Raw genomic sequence first — 22,537 nt, 5'->3', positions numbered from 1 at the left:
CCCATGTCCACCTGCCCACCCTCTTCTCTGGTTTAAATCTTGTGTTTAAATTTACCTCTCACGTCGCAGCAGCTGCGCATCAGTGAAAGCGCTGCTGCCGATGTCTCCAGCCTTCCCTTCGCTCGTTCATTCCCTCAGTGTCCCGCCTTCTTCTGACGTCATTTCCTTGCGAGGGCGGGACACTGAGAGGGAACGAACGAGCGAAGGGAAAGCTAGAGACATTGGGCAGCAGCGCGTTCACTGATGCTGCGAAGGTGCTGCAATGTCAGAGGTAAATTTAAATACAAGATTTAAATGCCCCGGGTGGCGCGGGTACCGGAGCAGGAAACCAAAGGCAGGGCTGCTGTCGGGGTCCAGCAGCTGAGGTAAGCGGCGAGGGTAAGGGAAAATTAGGTTCTTACCTTGGTAATTTTCTTTCCTTTAGTCATAGCAGATGAAGCCATTACGTATGGGTTATGTCCATCAACCAGCAGGGGAGATAGAGAGCACTCAAACTTTCACAGTGCCCTCTTGGCCAGCTAGCTCCACTGCCTCTTCAGTATTTGAAGCTTCCAAAGCAGTATGGCAAACCGCAATGGGAATCACAAGAGCTTTCCTCACAGCGAACGATGGCCCATCACAAGGGCATGAACTCATAAAGGAGGGAATGCACATCCTCCTGGAGGGAATAAACTCATCCTTATTGTATAAGTGGAGGGGAACACACGCGCCTCCTGGAGGGAATCACACATCCTCCCAACACACTGGAGGGAATGAACTCATCCTCCTATTTATAGAACTGGAGGGGAACACACGCGCCTCCTGGAGAGAATCAACACATCCTCCAAAAAAAACATGCTGGAGGGAATGAACACATCCTCCTAAATTTAAACTGAACATGAATCCTGAAGATTGTTTTCCAACTTTCTCCCAAGGAAGGAACTTCAGGAAATTAGAACAGAACCTGAAAAACAGATTCACAGCAAACAGACAATCATACAGGGAGGGCTCATGGCTTCATCTGCTATGACTAAAGGAAAGAAAATTACCAAGGTAAGAACCTAATTTTCCCTTCCTTGTCATCAAGCAGATGAAGCCATTACGTATGGGATGTAACAAAGCAATCCCTAGATAGGGTGGGAACAAGCCACACCACGCACTAGCACTTGTGCACCAAAACGCGCATCCCTCCTGGCAGCCACATCCAGCCTGTAATGTCGGGCAAAGGAGAGCTTAGAAGCCCATGTTGCTGCACTGCATATCTCTTGAACATAGTAACATAGTAGATGACGGCAGAAAAAGACCTGCATGGTCCATCCAGTCTGCCCAAGACAAACTCATATGTGTATACATTACCTTGAATTTGTACCTGTCCTTTTCAGGGCACAGACCATATAAGTCTGCCCAGCAGTATTACCCGCCTCCCAACCACCAGTCCTGCCTCCCATCACCGGCTCTGGTACAGACCGTATAAGTCTGCCCTCCCCTATCCTCGCCTCCCAACCACCCCCCTCGTCCCCCCAACTGCTCCACCACCCAATTTCAGCTAAGCTTCTGAGGATCCATTCCTTCAGAAGAGAGAGTGCTCCAGTTTCATCCCAAGAGGAAGAAATCGCTCTAGTAGAATGTGCCTTAAAGGCTACAGGCGGAACCCTGCCGGCCAGCAGATAAGCTGAAAAGATAGTTTCTTTGAGCCAGCGGGCAATAGTGGCTTTAGACGCTGGAGACCCTCTGCGAGAACCGGATAGCAAAACAAACAGATGATCAGAAGTCCTGAAAGAGTTAGTAACTCGCAGATACTGCAGCAGAGTCCTGCGCACATCCAAAAGGTGCAGCTGCCCAAAAGATTCTGGAAACTCTTCCTCTGAAAAAGAGGGCAAGAAAATAGGCTGGTTTAGGTGAAAGGCTGAAACCACCTTAGGCATAAAGGAAGGCACGGTCCGAACCGTGACTGCAGACTCTGAAAATTGCAGAAATGGGTCTCTACAGGACAGCGCCTGGAGCTCTGACACCCGTCTCGCCGAGGTAATGGCCACCAGAAAAACGGCCTTCAGTGTCAAATCTTTCTCCGATGCTCGCCGAAGCGGCTCAAAAGGAGATGCCTGCAGGGTTTTCAAAACTAGCCCCAGGTTCCAAGCTGGACAGGGTGCTCGCACTGGAGGTCGGAGCCGAAGCACCCCTCTAAGAAACCGTGCCACATCTGGGTGAGCAGCCAAAGACACGCCTTCCACCTTACCACGAAGGGAGGCCAACGCTGCCACCTGCACCCGCAGGGAATTATAGGCCAAGCCTTTTTGTACACCTTCCTGCAAAAAGTCCAGAATCGGCGAGACAGGAGCCCGCATTGGAGCAATGGCTCTGGAAGCACACCAAGACTCAAACAGGCACCAAATCCTGGCATAAGCCACGGAAGTGGACCGCTTGCGGGCTTGCAGGAGACTGGAAATAACTTTATTGGAATAACCTTTATCCCTCAATTGCGCCCTCTCAATAGCCATGCCGTAAGACCAAAGCGGCCGGCGTCCTCCATGGCTACCGGTCCCTGAGTCAACAGGTTCGGTACCAGAGGTAACGGCAGAGAAGCCTCCAGGAGCATCTGTCGAAGGTCTGCATACCAAGGTCTCCTTGGCCAATCCGGGGCGATGAGGACCATTTCTCCTGGGTGCAGCCGAATCCGCAAGAGCAGGCGCCCTATCAAGGGCCATGGGGGAAACACATAAAGTAGACCCGGAGGCCAGGGTTGAGCCAAGGCATCCAACCCCGCCGAGCGAGGATCTCTCCGTCTGCTGAAGAAGCACGGGACTTTGGTATTGGCACTTGTCGCCATTAGATCCATCACGGGCTTGCCCCATTTGGCACAGATCTGCAGGAAAACTTTGTCTGCCAGATTCCATTCTGCTGGATCGATCTGATGCCTGCTCAGATAATCGGCCTGCACATTGCTCTGACCTGCAATATGAGCTGCCGACAGACACTGAAGATGCAGCTCGGCCCAGTGGCAAATCAGTTCGGCCTGCGCGGCTAGTGCTCTGCACCTTGTTCCACCTTGTCGATTTATATAGGCCACCGTTGTCGTGTTGTCCGACATCACTCTGACAGCCAATCCTTCCAGGGTCACTTGAAAGGCCAGAAGCGCCTGAAACACCGCTTTCAACTCTAGGCGGTTGATGGACCACTCCGACTCCTCGGGTGTCCATAGACCCTGGGCATGCTTCCCCTTGCAGTGTGCGCCCCAGCCCTTCAGGCTGGCATCTGTTACCACCAGGCACCAAACGGGGAGCGTCAGCGGCATTCCTTGCCGCAGCATGCTGTCCGAGAGCCACCACTCCATGCTGAGTCGGGCCGCAGGGAGCCAAGTAAGTCTGCATTGGTAATCCTGAGAATAGGAGACCATCTCCGGAGTAGGGAATACTGTAGAGGTCTCAGGTGCGCTCTCGCCCAGGGTACCACTTCCATCGTGGCTGTCATCGATCCCAGCAGCTGTTCAATGTCCCAAGCTCGCGGGCGGGGCATCCTCAGGAGCAGACGGACCTGATTCTGAAGCTTGCACCGCCTTAGCTCGGGTAGGAACACATAGCCCGAGACTGTGTCAAACCTGGCCCCCAAAAACTCTAGAGATTGTGAAGGGGACAGGTGACTTTTGGCCATATTGACAACCCAGCCTAGAGATTGCAGTACTGAGACCACTCTGGCTGTAGCTTGTAAGCTCTCTGTTGCAGAGTCTGCTCTGATGAGCCAGTCGTCTAGGTACGGGTGAACCCTGATACCTTCTCGCCTGAGAAAAGCAGCTACTACCACCATTACCTTCGAAAAGGTTCGGGGAGCTGTGGCGAGGCCAAAAGGCAAGGCCCTGAACTGGAAATGTTTTCCCAACACCGCAAACCTCAGAAACTTCTGGTGCGGGGCCAAATCGGTATGTGCAAGTAAGCTTCTTTCAGGTCTAGAGACGTGAGAAACTCTCCTGGCTGTACCGCCGCAATGATGGAGCGCAGGGATTCCATGTGGAAATTCCGCACTCTCAGGGACTTGTTCACTTCTTTTAAGTCCAGAATAGGGCGAAAGGACCCACCTTTTCGTGGCACCACAAAGTAGATGGGAGTATCGGCCGCAGCCTTGCTCGGCGGGAGGCACCGGGGTCACTGCCCCTAACTGAATCAGACCTTGAAAAGTCTCCTCCACCGCCGCCCTTTTGACGGCAGAACCGCATCGGGACTCCACAAACACGTCTCTTACTGGGGCGTTGAATTCTATTCTGTATCCATCTCTGATCAGGTCCAGAACCCACTGATCTGAGGAAATTTTGGCCCACTCCTCGACAAAGAGGGAAAGCCGTCCTCCGATGACAGGCATCGAGGAGAGGGCCGGCGCACCATCATTGAGAGGGTCGCCCCTGAACTCCTGGTCTTGAGCCACCTGCTGCGGAACGCTTGTCCGAGCGAAAGGAGTTCCTCTGCTGACCACGGGCACGTGAAGTGAACCCAGCAGAACGCCCCGGGCGGTACCTTCTAGCTTCACGGAAGTGAGGTCTGTACGAGGAGTGGACCGCCTGGCCCTTAAAGGAAGGCCTCTGCCTATCTTCGGGCAAGCGCTGGGGTTTTGGATCACCCAGGCCTTTCACAATTTTCTCCAACTCCTCACCAAATAGGAGAAGTCCTTGAAAAGGCAACTTCACCAACCTTTGCTTAGAGGCCATGTCCGCTGCCCAATGTCGTAGCCACAGACGACGGCGAGCCGCCACTGCTACTGCCATTTGTTTAGCCGAAGCTCTGACAAGGTCATAAAGGGCATCAGCCAGAAAGGACAAGGCCACCTCCATCTGCGGAGCCACATCCAAGAAGGGCTCCGCTCCATCTCCGGGCTGAGTCACTGCCTGTTGCAGCCAAGCTAGGCAGGCTCTAACAGCATAACAGCTGCATGCAGACGCCCGAACAGTGAGACCTGCAATTTCAAAGGACCGTTTCAATGCTGTTTCCAGCCTACGGTCTTGAACATCCTTCAGGGCAACACCTCCTTCAACAGGGAGGGTAGTTCTTTTTGTCACCGCAGTGACTAGGGCATCCACTGTAGGCATTTGAAAACGAGCCATATGTCCCTCACGCAGAGGGTATAACTGCCCCATAGCCCTGGAAACTCTCAAAGGTCCCTCGGAGTCAGCCCACTGAGCCGAAACAAGCTCTAGGATGGAGTCATGCAAAGGGAATGCCCGAGCAGCTTTCTTGGTACTAGCCATCCTGGGATTACCCGAGGAGGCCATACCACTGTCAGGATCTTCAATCGAGAGGGCCTGCAGGGTATCTGAAATAAGCGCTGGCAGCTCATCACGGTGGAAAATCCTCACCGCGGAGGGATCATCCAGATCCTGTGGTAAATCCGCACCTGACTCTGGTTCCTCAGACCAAGAACGTCTGTCAGAGTTCTCCGAATCCTCACACCCCGACCACGGCGGGGGGAAAAAGGTGCACCACAATCTGAAGGGGAATTAACCCTTCTGCGCTTATCTTTAGGCCAAGCATCCCGGAAAAAAGCCTCACTGGGCAGTCCCAGGCCAGAATCCATCGGGGGGGGGGGGGGGGGGGGGGCAATCAGAGGAGCCTCAGGCCACCCTTGAGGAAGGGCTCTTTTCATCATGTATGCTTTATGCAGCAAAAGCACAAAATCCGGGGAGGAAATCTCACCCTGGGCACCCAAATCTTGTCCGGTGCTAGCCACTCCTGAAATAACCTCATCTCGAGGTGCCCCACCCGGCTCAGGTCTCTCCGTGTCCACGGAGGCCGCGCCATGTGGTGTAAGCAAAATGGCGCCCGCTGCCAGCTCAGAGCGGGAAGAAACATTGCTCGCCATGCTCGGGCCGGCTCCTACGCCAGTACAGCACGATTTACAGAGCCCTGCTGCTGATTTGCACTTGCCACAAGAGGAACAGCGCTTTACATTGTCCGCAGCCATCGCCGAAAAACAGTGGTAAAATCCAAGATGGCGGTTTCACGCCAAAATCGCCCCGATCGCGGGCCCACCCCGGAGGAGTTGGAAAACACTCTTACCTCAAAGGATCTAGTGTACAACTACGATCCTGCTGAAAATCAGGTCAAAAACCTCTGTTCCAGCGTCTCTGCGTTTAAAAACGCGACGCAACTTTTTTTTTTTTTTAAAGCTGTGAGGAAAGCAGAGGTATTGAAGACTCCGGAGGCTCAGATGAGTGGGAAAGGCAGGGAAAGGGCGAACCTATATGCCTGCATCCACTGTTGGTGGGTAAGGACAGGGAAAGCAAGGCAATATGTCCACATCCACAGAGGTATGGGTAAGGCAGGGAAAGGGCTAACCTATGTGCCTTTAAAGTGAGGCTGCTATAGCCTCCAACACCCCGGTTAACAACTGGCAAGCCAGGAACCACCTCCCGGCAGATTTTTCTGGAGCTCGAACAAGCTGCAGCCACCCTGCTAGGGGAGATAGAGAATACTGAAGAGGCAGTGGAGCTAGCTGGCCAAGAGGGCACTGTGAAAGTTTGAGTGCTCTCTATCTCCCCTGCTGGTTGATGGACATAACCCATACGTAATGGCTTCATCTGCTTGATGACAAGGAAACATGGCGCGTCGGCACCCTCCTGTCATGCTTACCTCGCTTACCGGGTTGGACCGGCCCTGTTTTCCTCCATACCCCATGTACATTACACATCCTCACCTTCTACCTCAAGCTATTTCTGGTAACAAGAGGATCAGGTACAAGCAGGTTGGCAGGATGTACTTGATCCTAAGTGAGCCACCTGACCAAAACTATCCTGTACAGACTACTAGGATCGATGAGAACTTGTAAGTGGGACAAACTGAATTTTCATGGTGATGTGGCCCACAAAGCTCCTCCTCACCCCACTTAAACTCCATCCTCAAAACCCAATTGCTCTGTTTGTATTAATAAGGCAGATCCCTACCCTCCTCCCCCTTCCATGCACATAGCAAGTTCTGCCAGAAAAAGCTTCTTACCTGGATTCAGGAGATGGGGATGAGTGGCAGGGCTGGGTTGGCCCAAATATCGACCTGGCAATTTCCTGTGTTGAGTGGACTGGATAGAAAACCTTTGCTGCAGACATGATGTACACCCAAAGGCTAAGTTAAAAAACAAGAAGCTATCAGAGAAATTGTACACCAAGAAAATCTTTCAAATAACATTTAAGAGGTAATTCTCTATAGATTGCCTAAAGTTGGGTGCCGGGATGATGTGCATGGAGCATAAATTCCATATCAACTGCTGTAACAGAATACTAGTATAAGTCCACACTTATGTGCCTAACTTTAGGCATGAGCACTTATGCATGCTCAATGGCTGCCATAAATGCTTGAATCTTAATATAATCACCTCTATAAAAATAAGCTTGTATATCTGAGTCTTCTAAAGAATACTTTGGCATACAATGGCTTGGAATTAAGAAAAGAGGAGGGTTTGATCCTTGATAAAGCCACGAGTTGGCAAAACACGACTCATGTTGGGCGCTAATAACCTTCTACAGCCAATAAGTCAAGCTAAGTGACAGCATATCTTTACTGTTTGAATTTATATTAGTTAATATCGAATGAAGGAAGAACGGCGTTTCTCTACAGAAAGTTATACAGAAGATTTCATACAAGAACATAAAAAATTTATAATGGACCAATGACGAATTTGGACAGTTCAGAGTGATTTAGAGAGATAAATATCACTTGACCCTCATACTGAGGTCCGCTAAAAAAGCGAATGCTACATACCTGTAGAAGGTATTCTCCGAGGACAGCAGGCTGATTGTTCTCACTGATGGGTTGACGTCCTCGGCAGCCCCCTCCATCGGAAAGTTTACTAGCAAAGGCCTTTGCTAGTCCTCGCGCGCCCATGCGCACCGCGCATGCGCGGCCGTCTTCCCGCCCGAAACCGGCTCGAGCCGGCCAGTCCAGTATGTAGCAAGATAATACACTTCAAGGGAAGACTCAACTCCAAAGGGGAGGCGGGCGGGTTTGTGAGAACAATCAGCCTGCTGTCCTCGGAGAATACCTTCTACAGGTATGTAGCATTAGCTTTCTCCGAGGACAAGCAGGCTGCTTGTTCTCACTGATGGGGTATCCCTAGCCCCCAGGCTCACTCAAAACAACAACCATGGTCAATTGGGCCTCGCAACGGCGAGGACATAACTGAGATTGACCTAAAAAATTTACCAACTAACTGAGAGTGCAGCCTGGAACAGAACAAACAGGGCCCTCGGGGGGTGGAGTTGGATCCTAAAGCCCAAACAGGTTCTGAAGAACTGACTGCCCGAACCGACTGTCGCGTCGGGTATCCTGCTGCAGGCAGTAATGAGATGTGAATGTGTGGACAGATGACCACGTCGCAGCTTTGCAAATTTCTTCAATGGAGGCTGACTTCAAGTGGGCTACCGACGCAGCCATGGCTCTAACATTATGAGCCGTGACATGACCCTCAAGAGCCAGCCCCGCCTGGGCGTAAGTGAAGGAAATGCAATCTGCTAGCCAATTGGATATGGTGCGTTTCCCTACAGCCACTCCCCTCCTATTGGGGTCAAAAGAAACAAACAATTGGGCGGACTGTCTGGTGGGCTGTGTCCGCTCCAGGTAGAAGGCCAATGCTCTCTTGCAGTCCAATGTGTGCAGCTGACGTTCAGCAGGGCAGGAATGAGGACGGGGAAAAAATGTTGGCAAGACAATTGACTGGTTCAGATGGAACTCCGACACAACCTTCGGCAAGAACTTAGGGTGAGTGCGGAGGACTACTCTGTTATGATGAAATTTGGTGTACGGGGCCTGGGCTACCAGGGCCTGAAGCTCACTGACTCTACGAGCTGAAGTAACTGCCACCAAGAAAATGACCTTCCAGGTCAAGTACTTCAGATGGCAGGAATTCAGTGGCTCAAAAGGAGGGTTCATCAGCTGGGTGAGAACGACATTGAGATCCCATGACACTGTAGGAGGCTTGACAGGGGGCTTTGACAAAAGCAAACCTCTCATGAAGCAAACAACTAAAGGCTGTCCTGAGATCGGCTTACCTTCCACACGGTAATGGTATGCACTGATTGCACTAAGGTGAACCCTTACAGAGTTGGTCTTGAGACCAGACTCAGACAAGTGCAGAAGGTATTCAAGCAGGGTCTGTGTAGGACAAGAGCGAGGATCTAGGGCCTTGCTGTCACACCAGACGGCAAACCTCCTCCAATGGAAGAAGTAACTTCTCTTAGTGGAGTCTTTCCTGGAAGCAAGCAAGATGCGGGAGACACCCTCTGACAGACCCAAAGAGGCAAAGTCTACGCCCTCAACATCCAGGCCGTGAGAGCCAGAGACTGGAGGTTGGGATGCAGAAGCGCCCCCTCGTCCTGTGTGATGAGGGTCGGAAAACACGCAATCTCCACGGTTCTTCGGAGGATAACTCCAGAAGAAGGGGGAACCAGATCTGACGCGGCCAAAAAGGAGCAATCAGAATCATGGTGCCTCGGTCTTGCTTGAGTTTCAACAAAGTCCTCCCCACCAGAGGGATGGGAGGATAAGCATACAGCAGGCCCTCCCCCCAATCCAGGAGGAAGGCATCCGATGCTAGTCTGCCGGGGGCCTGAAGCCTGGAACAGAACTGAGGGACTTTGTGGTTCACTCGAGATGCGAAGAGATCCACCAAGGGGGTGCCCCACGCTTGGAAGATCTGGCGCACCACTCTGGAGTTGAGCGACCACTCGTGAGGTTGCATAATCCGGCTCAGTCTGTCGGCCAGACTGTTGTTTACGCCTGCCAGATATGTGGCTTGGAGCACCATGCCGAGACGGCGGGCCCAGAGCCACATGCTGACGGCTTCCTGACACAGGGGGCGAGATCCGGTGCCCCCCTGCTTGTTGACATAGTACATGGCAACCTGGTTGTCTGTCTGAATTTGGATAATTTGGTGGGACAGCCGATCTCTGAAAGCCTTCAGAGCGTTCCAGATCGCTCGCAACTCCAGAAGATTGATCTGTAGATCGCGTTCTTGGAGGGACCAACTTCCTTGGGTGTGAAGCCCATCGACATGAGCTCCCCATCCCAGGAGAGACGCATCCGTGGTCAGCACTTTTTGTGGCTGAGGAATTTGGAAGGGACGTCCCAGAGTCAAATTGGAGCAAATCGTCCACCAATACAGGGATTTGAGAAAACTCGTGGACAGGTGGATCACGTCCTCTAGTCCCCCAGCGGCCTGATACCACTGGGAGGCTAGGGTCCATTGAGCAGATCTCATGTGGAGGCGGGCCATGGGAGTCACATGAACTGTGGAGGCCATGTGGCCCAGCAATCTCAACATCTGCCGAGCTGTGATCTGCTGGGACGCACGCACCCGCGAGACGAGGGACAACAAGTTGTTGGCTCTCGCCTCTGGAAGATAGGCGCGAGCTGTCCGAGAATCCAGCAGGGCTCCTATGAATTCGAGTTTCTGCACTGGGAGAAGATGGGACTTTGGGTAATTTATCACAAACCCCAGTAGCTCCAGGAGGCGAATAGTCATCTGCATGGACTGCAGGGCTCCTGCCTCGGATGTGTTCTTCACCAGCCAATCGTCGAGATATGGGAACACGTGCACCCCCAGCCTGCGAAGTGCCGCTGCTACCACAGCTAGGCACTTTGTGAACACCCTGGGCGCAGAGGCGAGCCCAAAGGGTAGCACACAGTACTGGAAGTGGCGTGTGCCTAACTGAAATCGCAGATACTGTCTGTGAGCTGGCAGTATCGGGATGTGTGTGTAGGCATCCTTCAAGTCCAGAGAGCATAGCCAATCGTTTTGCTGAATCATGGGGAGAAGGGTGCCCAGGGAAAGCATCCTGAACTTTTCTTTTACGAGATATTTGTTCAGGGCCCTTAGGTCTAGGATGGGACGCATCCCCCCTGTTTTCTTTTCCACAAGGAAGTACCTGGAATAGAATCCCAGCCCTTCTTGCCCGGATGGCACGGGCTCGACCGCATTGGCGCTGAGAAGGGCGGAGAGTTCCTCTGCAAGTACCTGCTTGTGCTGGAAGCTGTAAGACTGAGCTCCCGGTGGACAATTTGGAGGTTTTGAGGCCAAATTGAGGGTGTATCCCTGCCGGACTATTTGGAGAACCCACTGATCGGAGGTTATGAGAGGCCACCTTTGGTGAAAAGCTTTCAACCTCCCCCCGACCGGCAGGTCGCCCGGCACTGACACTTGGATGTCGGCTATGCTCTGCTGGAGCCAGTCAAAAGCTCGCCCCTTGCTTTTGCTGGGGAGCCGCGGGGCCTTGCTGAGGCGCACGCTGCTGACGAGAGCGCGCGCGCTGGGGCTTAGCCTGGGCCGCAGGCTGTCGGGAAGGAGGATTGTACCTACGCTTACCAGAAGCATAGGGACCAGTCTTCCTTCCCCCGAAAAATCGTCTACCTGTAGAGGTAGAGGCTGAAGGCTGCCGGCGGGAGAACTTGTCGAATGCGGTGTCCCGCTGGTGGAGAGACTCTACCACCTGCTCGACTTTTTCTCCAAAAATGTTGTCCGCACGGCAAGGCGAGTCCGCAATCCGCTGCTGGAGTCTATTCTCCAGGTCGGCGGCACGCAGCCATGAGAGCCTGCGCATCACCACACCTTGAGCAGCGGCCCTGGACTCAACATCAAAAGTGTCATAAACTCCTCTGGCCAGGAATTTTCTGCACGCCTTCAGCTGCCTGACCACCTCCTGAAAAGGCTTGGCTTGCTCAGGGGGAAGAGCATCAACCAAGCCCGCCAACTGCCGCACATTGTTCCGCATGTGTATGCTCGTGTAGAGCTGGTAAGACTGGATCTTGGCCACGAGCATAGAAGAATGGTAGGCCTTCCTCCCAAAGGAGTCTAAGGTTCTAGGGTCTTTGCCCGGGGGCGCCGAAGCATGCTCCCTAGAACTCTTAGCCTTCTTTAGGGCCAAATCCACAACTCATGAGGCAACTGAGGCAACTGAGTGCGCATCAGCTCTGGGTCCCCATGGATCCGGTACTGGGACTCAATCTTCTTGGGAATGTGGGGATTACTTAGTGGCTTGGTCCAGTTCGCAAGCAATGTCTTTTTCAGGACATGGTGCAAGGGAACAGTGGACGCTTCCTTAGGTGGAGAAGGATAGTCCAGGAGCTCAAACATTTCAGCCCTGGGCTCGTCCTCCACAACCACCGGGAAGGGGATGGCCGTAGACATCTCCCGGACAAAGGAAGCAAAAGACAGACTCTCGGGAGGAGAAAGCTGTCTCTCAGGAGAGGGAGTGGGATCAGAAGGAAGACCCTCAGACTCCTCGTCAGAGAAATATCTGGGGTCCTCCTCTTCCTCCCACGAGGCCTCACCCTCGGTGTCAGACACAAGTTCACGAACCTGCGTCTGCAACCTCGCCCTATTCGACTCGGTGGAACCCCGTCCACGGTGGGGGCGTCGAGAGGTAGACTCCCTCGCCCGCATCGGCGAAGCTCCCTCCGCCGACGTAGTCGGGGAGCCTTCCTGGGAGGTGGCCGCTGTCGGCACCGCACGCGGTACCGACGTCGGGGACCTCAACCTGGGCGATGGGCCGGCCGGCGCCACGCTCGACGGTACCGGAGGTGCAAGCACCGCCGGTACCGGAGGGGTAGGGCGCAACAGCTCTCCCAGAATCTCTGGGAGAACGGCCCGGAGGCTCTCGTTTAGAGCGGCTGCAGAGAAAGGCTGAGAGGTCGATGCAGGCGTCGACGTCAGAACCTGTTCCGGGCGAGGAGGCTGTTCCGGGCTGTCCAGAGTGGAGCGCATCGACACCTCCTGAACAGAGGGTGAGCGGTCCTCTCGGTGCCGATGCCTGCTGGGTGCCGAATCCCTCGGCGACCCAGAGCTCTCGGTGCCGACATGGGGAGGAGACCGGTGTCGATGCTTCTTCGACTTCTTCCGAAGCATGTCACCGGAGCTCCCCGGCACCGACGAGGAGGACGTAGAATCCATCCGTCGCTTCCTCGGGGCCGAGACCGAAGAGGGTCGATCCCGGGGGGGCTGTACCGCAGGAGCCCTCAGGGTAGGAGGAGACCCACCCGAAGGCTCACCGCCACCAGCAGGGGAATGGACAGCCCTCACCTGCACTCCTGACGATGCACCTCCGTCCGACGACATCAGCAGACGAAGTCTCGGTACCACCGACGTCGATGCAGTCGCCCGATGCCTCGGCGCCGATGCAGAGGTCCGATGCCTCGATGCAGTCGATGGAGCGGCAGCCAAGGAAGATGGTCCGGACGCTGACGACGTCGATGCACTCGATGCCTCCGGTGCCGATGCCGACGAAGAGCCCGAGAACAAAACGTTCCACTGGGCTAATCTCGCTACCTGAGTCCGCCTTTGTAACAGGGAACACAGACTGCAGTTCTGAGGGCGGTGCTGGGCCCCTAGACACTGAAGACACGCAGAGTGCCTATCAGTGAGCGAGATTACCCGGGCGCACTGGGTGCACTTCTTGAAGCCGCTGGAAGGCTTCGATGTCATTGGCGGAAAAATCACGCCGGCGAAATCAAAAGCCGAAATGGCGAAAATTGAAGCACCAAAATTTAGAGGGAGAAAATTCTCGACCGAGGCCAAAAGAGGCCTACCCCGACAACGAAAGAAAACTTACGGGGCAAAAACTGAGAAATACGGGAAGGGCAGAAAACCCGAAAGGGTCTTCCGGAACACTACCGGAGCGCTTCCCGAACTTTTTCAAGGAAAAAACAGCAAAAAACACGTCGAAAAGGACGCGCGAGGTCGACTCTCTGGGGCACGAACGGCGTAACACGACCGTACCGAGCGCGGACGAAAGAAGACTGGCCGGCTCGAGCCGGTTTCGGGCGGGAAGACGGCCGCGCATGCGCGGTGCGCATGGGCGCGCGAGGACTAGCAAAGGCCTTTGCTAGTAAACTTTCCGATGGAGGGGGCTGCCGAGGACGTCAACCCATCAGTGAGAACAAGCAGCCTGCTTGTCCTCGGAGAAAAATCTTTAGAAGACTCAGATATACAAGCTCCGCTAAAAAAATCTTTAGAAGACTCAGATATACATATATATTTTTATAGAGGTAATAGGATTGTTTTATAGCTTGTGAACCAACCATCAGTTTTGCTATTTGATTTGAACCTAAACGTAGGCAGTTAGGCACATAAATGCTAATATTCTTTCAGATGTGCATGTGCTAGGCATGCCCCTGACTCACCTATGCTCCACTCCCCTCCTTGTTCCATGTTATGGATTTTTCAGGTACAGCTTACAGAATCTCAACTAATGGCAGTTATGCACTAGTCCCAGTTAATACCAATTATAGCTAATAATTGGTTGTTAAAGACAATTAGCAGATAATTATTCAATTATTTATTTATTGCATTTGTACCCCACATTTTCCCACCTATTTGCAGGCTCAATGTGGCTTACATAGTACCGTCAAAGGCGTTTGCCCAGTCGGTGGATAACAAATACAAAATTGTACAGTGATCGTATGAGGTATAAGTGGAGGGTCAAAATGGGATGAAGATTGCGTGTTGTCCTGTGTGATCATTGTCATGCTGTGTTGGTAGGTGAAGAGGGTTACGTGGGGTCGTTGGGGTAGGCCTTTTTGAAAAGGTTGGTTTTTAGCGATTTATTTTTTTTTAAATTTTTTATTTATTAAGATTTTGTACCAAGAACTGGTTGACAACATCCAACTAACAATCATGCGTCATGTACTGCACGTTGAAATAACAATAACATAATACAGCAGTTTCCCCCCCCCCTCCCTTTTCCCACCCCCTCTACCCAAGTAACAACCCCCCTCCCCCCTTGTTACTAGTGGAGACTTATAATGTGAAGTCGAGTAGTATGGCAATCACAATCTTGGAACAATCAACTTAGGTGCATCCAGATCTATCCCATTTTGTGCTCTCCAGGATCTATAGCATTCCCATTGCATATTAAATTTTGTTATATGTCCCATTCGAATGGCTGTCAATTTGAACATTTGGTATAGATAGTCCATCTTATGTATCACTTTTATCACCGGTGGTGCAAACGGTCTTTTCCACGCTGATGCCAACGTAATTTTTCCAGCTACGAGCCATACTGTCATGATCCAATGATCTGAGATCCGGACTCCTGGTGGACGAACATGCAATAAACATACCTCTGGCTTAGCAGGATATCTTACCCCAATCACTACCACAAATATATCCAGCAATTCTGACCAATATGGCTGAATCTTCAGGCAAGACCACCAGATGTGGAGCATATCCCCCACCACTGCACAACTTCTCCAGCATTGATCAGACCCCTGCCCAAACATTTTTACCAGTCTCTGTGGTGTATAGTACCATTGATATAGTATTTTATAACTATTTTCAATCATCGAGCTAGAAATGGAGACCCGCAATAGGTGTTCTAAAGCTTTTTCCCACTGTGAGTAAGCTATGGTTACCTGCAAGTCTCGTTCCCAACGTCGGAGGTAGTGCAATATGGGCCCCTTGTCACTAAGTAATGCTGCATATAGGTGAGAGACACAGCCCTTATGGCTTCCTATCCTCACTGCCCGTTCTATAGCTGTCTCCTCTAAGAGTAATTCTGTTTTCGCCCTCCTGAGTACATAGTCTCTAATGCGAGTGTAATGAAATAGGTTTGAGGCTGGTAACCCATACTCCTCCTGTAATTCTTCAAATGATATTATCTGACCTTCCTCCCATAGCTGGCCCAGCGTGCTGAGACCTCTCCTCTCCCATTGTCTATAAAGTGGATTATCTCCCCCCAGCGGGCAATTTGGAGCAGTTTTTATTGCCATCTGCTAGAATAAAAGTTGGTTGGGAAGGTATTTCCTGAACTTTTCCTTGACCAGATATTTGTTCAGGGCCCTTAGGTCTAGGATGGGACGCATCCCCCCTGTTTTCTTTTCCACAAGGAAGTACCTGGAATAGAATCCCAGCCCTTCCTGCCCGGATGGCACGGGCTCGACCGCATTGGCGCTGAGAAGGGCGGAGAGTTCCTCTGCAAGTAACTGCTTGTGTTGGAAGCTGTAAGACTGAGCTCCCGGTGGACAATTTGGAGGTTTGGAGGCCAAATTGAGGGTGTATCCTTGCCGGACTATTTGAAGAACCCACTGATCGGAGGTTGAGAGAGGCCACCTTTGGTGAAAAACTTTCAACCTCCCTCCGACCGGCAGATCGCCCGGCACTGACACTTGGATGTCGGCTATGCTCTGCTGGAGCCAGTCAAAAGCTCGCCCCTTGCTTTTGCTGGGGAGCCGAGGGGCCTTGCTGAGGCGCACGCTGCTGACGAGAGCGAGCGCGCTGGGGCTTAGCCTGGGCCGCAGGCTGTCGAGAAGGAGGATTGTACCTATGCTTACCAGAAGAGTACGGAACAGTCTTCCTTCCCCCAAAAAATCGTCTACCTGTAGAGGTAGAAGCTGAAGGCTGCCGGCGGGAGAACTTGTCGAAAGCAGTATCCCGCTGGTGGAGCTGCTCTACCACCTGCTCGACTTTCTCTCCAAAAATGTTATCCGCACGGCAAGGCGAGTCCGCAATCCGCTGCTGGATCCTATTCTCCAGGTCAGAGGCACGCAGACATGAGAGTCTGCGCATCACCACACCTTGAGCAGCGGCCCTGGACGCAACATCAAAGGTGTCATACACCCCTCTGGCCAGGAATTTTCTGCACGCCTTCAGTTGCCTGACCACCTCCTGAAATGGCTTGGCTTGCTCAGGAGGGAGCTTGTCCACCAAGCCCGCCAACTGCCGCACATTGTTCCGCATGTGTATGCTTGTGTAGAGCTGGTAAGACTGGATTTTGGCCACGAGCATAGAAGATGGTAGGCCTTCCTCCCAAAGGAGTCTAAGGTTCTAGAGTCCTTGCCTGGGGGCGCCGAAGCATGCTCCCTAGAACTCTTAGCCTTCTTTAGGGCCAAATCCACAACTCCAGAGTCGTGAGGCAACTGAGTGCGCATCAGCTCTAGGTCCCCATGGATCCGGTACTGGGACTCGATCTTCTTGGGAATGTGGGGATTACTTAGTGGCTTGGTCCAGTTCGCCAGCAATGTCTTTTTGAGGACATGATGCATGGGTACTGTGGACGCTTCCTTAGGTGGAGAAGGATAGTCCAGGAGCTCAAACATTTCAGCCCTGGGCTCGTCCTCCACAACCACCGGGAAGGGGATGGCCGTAGACATCTCCCGGACAAAGGCCGCAAAAGACAGACGGGAGGAGAAAGCTGCCTTTCAGGGGAGGGAGTGGGATCAGAAGGAAGGCCCTCAGACTCCTCGTCAGAGAAATATCTGATGTCCTCCTCCTCTTCCCACGAGGCCTCACCTTCGGTATCAGACACAAGTTCACGGACCTGTGTCTGAAGCCGTGCCCGGCTCGACTCGTGGAACCACGGCCACGGTGGGAGCGTCGAGAGGTAGACTCCCTCGCCCGCACCGGCGAAGCTCCCTCCACCGACGTCGTCGGGGAGCCTTCCTGGGAGGCGACCGCAGTCGGTACCGCACGCGGCACCGATGTCGGAGACCTCACCCCGGGCAAGGGGCCAGCCGGCGCCTCACTCGACGGTACCGGTGGCGCAAGCACCCCCGGTACCGGAGGGGAAGGGCGCAACAGCTCTCCCAGAATCTCTGGGAGAATGGCCCGGAGACTCTCGTGCAGAGCGGCTGTGGAGAAAGACGTGGAAGCCGATGCAGGTGTCGATGTCAGAGTCTGTTCCGGGCGTGGAGGCTGTTCCGGGCTGTCCATAGTGGAGCGCATCGACACCTCTTGAACAGAGGGTGAGCGGTCCTCTCGGTGCCGATGCCTACTGGGTGCCGACTTCCTCGGCGACCCAGAGCTCTCGGTGCCGATACGGGAAGGGGACCGGTGTCGATGCTTTTTCGACTTCTTGGGACGAAGCATGTCACCGGAGCTTCCCGGCATCGATGAGGAGGACGTAGAATCCAGCCGTCGCTTCCTCGGGGCTGAGGCCAAAGAAGGTCGGTCTCGGGGGGGCTGTACCGCAGGAGCCCTCAGGGTAGGGGGAGACCCACCCGAAGGCTCACCGCCACCAGCAGGGGAATGGACAGCCCTCACCTGCACTCCAGTCGAAGCACCACCGTCCGACGACATCAGCAGAAGTGGAGGTCCCGGTACCACCGACGCTGACGCAGCCTTCCGATGTCTCAGCCCCGATGCAGAGAGTCGATGCCTCGATGCACTCGCGGCCGAGGACGGAGGTCTGGACGCTGTCTACGTCGATGCACTCGATACTCCCGGTGCCGATGCCGACGAAGAGCCCGAGAACAAAACGTTCCACTGGGCCAATCTCGCTACCTGAGTCCGCTTTTGTAAAAGGGCGCACAGACTTCAGGCCTGCGGGCGGTGCCCAGCCCCCAGACACTGAAGACACGACGCGTGCCTGTCAGTGAGCGAGATTACCCGGGCGCACTTCTTGAAGCCGCTGGGAGACTTCGATGACATGGGTGGAAAAATCACGCCGGCGAAATCAAAACTCGTAATTGCGGTAGGCACCAAAAATGAGGGGGAGAAAAAAATTCGACCCGAGGCCTCAAAAGGGCCTACCCCGAAGACGAAAGAAAACTTACAGGGGCAAAAACTGAAAATAGAGGAAAGGGAAAAAGACCGAAAAGGTCCTCTTCCGAAATCCTTTTTTTTTTTGTTAGCGAAAGTCAAAAAGAGACGCGCGAGGTCGACTTAAGGGGCGCGAACAGCGTAACACGACCATATCGAGCGCGGACAAAAGAAGACTGGCCGGCACGAGCCGGTTTCGGGCGGGAAGACGGCCGCGCATGCGCGGTGCGCATCGGCGCGCGAGGGCTAGCAAAGGCTTTTGCTAGTGAAGATTCCGATTGGAGGGGCTGCCGTGGACGTCACCCCATCAGTGAGAACAAGCAGCCTGCTTGTCCTCGGAGAATACAGTAGATTGAATTGGTTGGAGGTGTAGCATTATACGTTAAGGAGGGCCTTGAATCAAATAAACTAAATATTTTGCAGGACATAAAAAACATTTTTAGCACGTTCTAAAAATGCTAGCGCACATTAGTAAACAGGGCCCTTAGACCGAAAACATCTATGAATGTGGCATTAAGGAATCACATAATTTTCTAATATTCTTTGGTTATGGGAGTATTGTCCCTGAATACAATTTGCCTTGAGCTATCAACGAAAAAGAATAAGGTTAATCCAAATACATAAATGTTAGCATGGCCTTTCGCTCATCTGTTTTACAGCTGCTAGTTCTACATTAGCTGCTTCTAAATATGAGTAAGGAGATTCTTAAATTTCCTACCTGTAAGAGCTGATTCCACATATTTTCAATATTATGGAACACAATCTTTAAAAAAGTCAGATAGGCAGGTGGATTTGTTTTCTATTAGAGCACTGGAATCTCCCTATTATCTTTGATATGAAAGCCACAAAAGGGTTGACTTCTGTGAACTTTCTATGTTGCACAGATTAATAAGATATAGTGGAATTAGAAAAGGTACAGAGAAGGGTGACAAAAATGATAAAGGGGATGGGATGACTTCCCTATGAGGAAAGGCAGAAGCGACTAGGGCTCTTCAGCTTGGAGAGTTGGCTGAGGGGAGATATGATACAAGTCTATAAAATAATGAGTGGAGTACAACGGGTAGACGTGAATCGTTTGTTTATTCTTTCCAAAAATACTAGGACTAGGGGACATGCAATGAAAAACAAAGTAGTAAATTTAAAATGAATCTTAGAAAATTTTTCTTCACTCAATGTGTAATTAAACTCTGGAATTCGTTGCCAGAGAATGTGGTAAAGAGGCATATTTTCAAAGCACTTAGCCTTCCAAAGTTCCATAGAAACCTATGGAACTTTGGAAGGCTAAGTGCTTTGAAAATACGCCTAAAAGGTGGTTAGCTTAGTGCAGTTTAAAAAAATGTTTGGACGGCTTCCTAAAGGAAAAGTCCATAGACCATTATTAAATTGACTTGGGGAAAATCAACTGTTTATTTTTGGGGTAAGCAGCATAAAATGTATTGAACTTTTTAGGGATCTTGCCAGGTAGTTGTGACCTGGATTGGCTACTGTTGGAAACAGGATGCTGAGCTTGATGGACCTTTGGTCTGACCCAGTGTGCCAATACTTACGTACTTACTAAGATAAAAAGCCCGTTTCTGAAACCAATGAAACGGGCGCTAGCAAGCTTTCTCTCGGAGTGTGTGTGTTTTACAGAGTGTGTGTGAGAGTGAGTGTGTGATAGAGACTGAATGTGTGAGTGTGTGTGACAGAGAGAGTGAGACTGGGTGCCCTCGACGTCATGAGTTTTGACGTGAGGGCGGGGCGGGCGAGCGATGCTATCAACCCCCCTCCCTCCCTCCCAGTTACAGGGCTTTGTGTCCCAGTTCCAGTGTTTTCCCTCCCTCCCTCCCAGTTACAGGGTTTTGCGTCCCAGTTCCAGTGTTTTCCCTCCCCCCTCCCTCCCAGTTCCATGGTTTTCCCACCCCCCTCCCACCCTCCCAGTTCCATGTTCCTCCCTCCCAGTTCCAGTGTTTTGCGTCCCAGTTGCACTGTTTTCCCTCCCCCTCCCTTCCACTTAGTGCCTGTTCCTGCAGCACCATCGCCAGGTGTGTGTGTGGGGGGGGGGGGGGGGGGGAACCCCTGAAGCAGCTTCAGAGAGATCTAGTAAGACCTCCCGTCAGCATCAAAAATATATTGTAATAGACTTCTGATTTTCCTCATTACTAAACACAGAAAGTCAACAGATCTGGCAGCTTAGAAAAGTATGACTACCACTCGCCCTGTCCTTGCGCTCATAGTGCGGGAGACGGACTGAAAGCCAGGAAGAAGAAAGAGACCAAGACAAAACCCCTTTCCCCACATGGCTTCCCTACCATTTCGCAAACAGTTCTTTCGCATCCTTGCTCTCCAACCAGCGACACAGTTTAAGTGGTAGAAAGCGGAAGGTAAACTTCGCAGCCTGTGGCCGAGATCCTTTGAGAGAGAAGAAAACGGTGACGTGTGGTCCTTACCTTGCGCTTTAAATGTTTGTAGGGGGGCTTGCGGTGGCATTGCGGAGGCAAGTAACTCCTTTTCTATTTTCTTTTTTCATTACCCGCCCTCGACGTCATGACATTTTGACGCGAGGGCGGGGCGGATGAGCGATGCTATTCGTTGTCATTGCTCCGCCTTCGACGTCATCATGTTGTGACGCGAGGGCAGGGCATACACTCATGGGGAAATCTCGATCGACACCACCACGGATTTAGAACGTTGGAGGTGTGTTTTATAGAGAGATGTATCCTTATGGATAGAAATTCCATGTGTAAAGGGAAAAAGGATAGTGATAGGAGTGTACTACCGTCCACCTGGCCAGTATGAACAGACAGATACAGAAATTTTATCTCAAATTAGGGAGGCTAACAAACTGGGGAACATAATAATAATGGCTAGGTAAATGTAATATCAGGGTATGATAGGAAGATAAAGTTCTTTGATGAAATCAAGGACTGCTTTATAGAGTAGTTGGTTCATGAACCAACAAGAGGGGGAACAATTCTAGACCTAGTCCTTTGTGGAGTGCATGATCTGGTGCAGGATGTAATGATGCTGGGGCTGCTTGATAACAGTGATAATAACATAATAAAATTTGATATAATCTCTGATGTAAGCTGTCATGAAACACATAGCCAGCCACCTGGGGTTACCCCGTGGCCACTTAGAGGGTCTATCCCCAGTACAGCTCAGGTCTGCCTGCACCTGCTGCTTGTGCTCTTCACTAGCACCTTCCTCCCACCGACTGGGTCACAACCACCTCTGAGTGAGTCTCCCGCTCTCAGATTATCCCCAGTGATTTCTAGATTACTGGAGGCCACACTCCCAGTAGTTCCAAAGTTCCCAGACAGCACTTACATACCCACCAGGATTCTTTATCAGTCCAAATAAGCAGGGCGAACAAACAATTGTGTTTATTCTCATTAAAAATATTGAACAGTGGATAGAAAATGTGCAATCAGCAAACAATAACAGGTAACTGAAATATGGATCAATTAGATTAGAAAACTAAGCATTTGCTTACTTTCTAAAAAGTACCTGGAAAGATCAAGGCATATAATTGTTTAATGAGCCTCAGAAAAGATATCCTGCTCTCTTTTCTTCCTGGCTAGGCAGGGGCCTAGCCAAACACCCAATTTTGGGTGGGCCTGTACCCAAGATGAGTGGGCAGAAGAACCCCGCCCCGTCCCACAGGTGATTTGGTCTCTCCTTCTCTCGCCTGCAGGCCATATGGTCTCTGAAACATCCCCCATACCTTTTAAATGGCAGATTTTCACCTGCATCGAGCAGAAACTGATACATACTGCTTGCACTGGCCCCACAGCCTTCCCTTTGACATATTCCTGCCTAAGCAGAAACAGGAAGTTGCATCAGTGGGAAGGCTGTGGGCCCAACATTAGCAGGCAAAGATCTGCTATTTACAAGGTATGCAAGAGGGTCAGTTGAGAGTTTTCAGCTGGTGGGGCTCGGGAATCCCTGCCAGCCACATCATAGGAGTGTTGCTACTAGGTGGGCCTGAGCCCAAAGTGGATGGGCCTGGGCCCACCCTTGGCTACGCCACTATGGCTAGGACTGGAACAAAAGCCAGTACTACTGGGTAATTTCAAAC

At 52.0% G+C, this 22,537-nt stretch overlaps 1 protein-coding gene across 1 annotated transcript in view; it reads right to left on the bottom strand.

Annotated features, from left to right (window-relative positions):
• XPNPEP3 (X-prolyl aminopeptidase 3) overlaps window positions 1-22,537 on the bottom strand; it is a 231,135-nt gene that overhangs the window by 171,169 nt on the left and 37,429 nt on the right. The window contains exon 3 of the mRNA XM_030202992.1: window positions 6,954-7,076. Coding sequence (XP_030058852.1) covers window positions 6,954-7,076 — 123 coding nt within the window. The remainder of the gene's footprint in view (window positions 1-6,953; window positions 7,077-22,537) is intronic.

The sequence above is a fragment of the Microcaecilia unicolor genome, chromosome 1, assembly GCF_901765095.1.
Source record: "Microcaecilia unicolor chromosome 1, aMicUni1.1, whole genome shotgun sequence".
Taxonomy (NCBI): domain Eukaryota; kingdom Metazoa; phylum Chordata; class Amphibia; order Gymnophiona; family Siphonopidae; genus Microcaecilia; species Microcaecilia unicolor.
The sequence above is the reverse complement of the archived record's forward strand: the minus strand, read 5'-3'. Positions and strand labels throughout refer to the sequence as shown.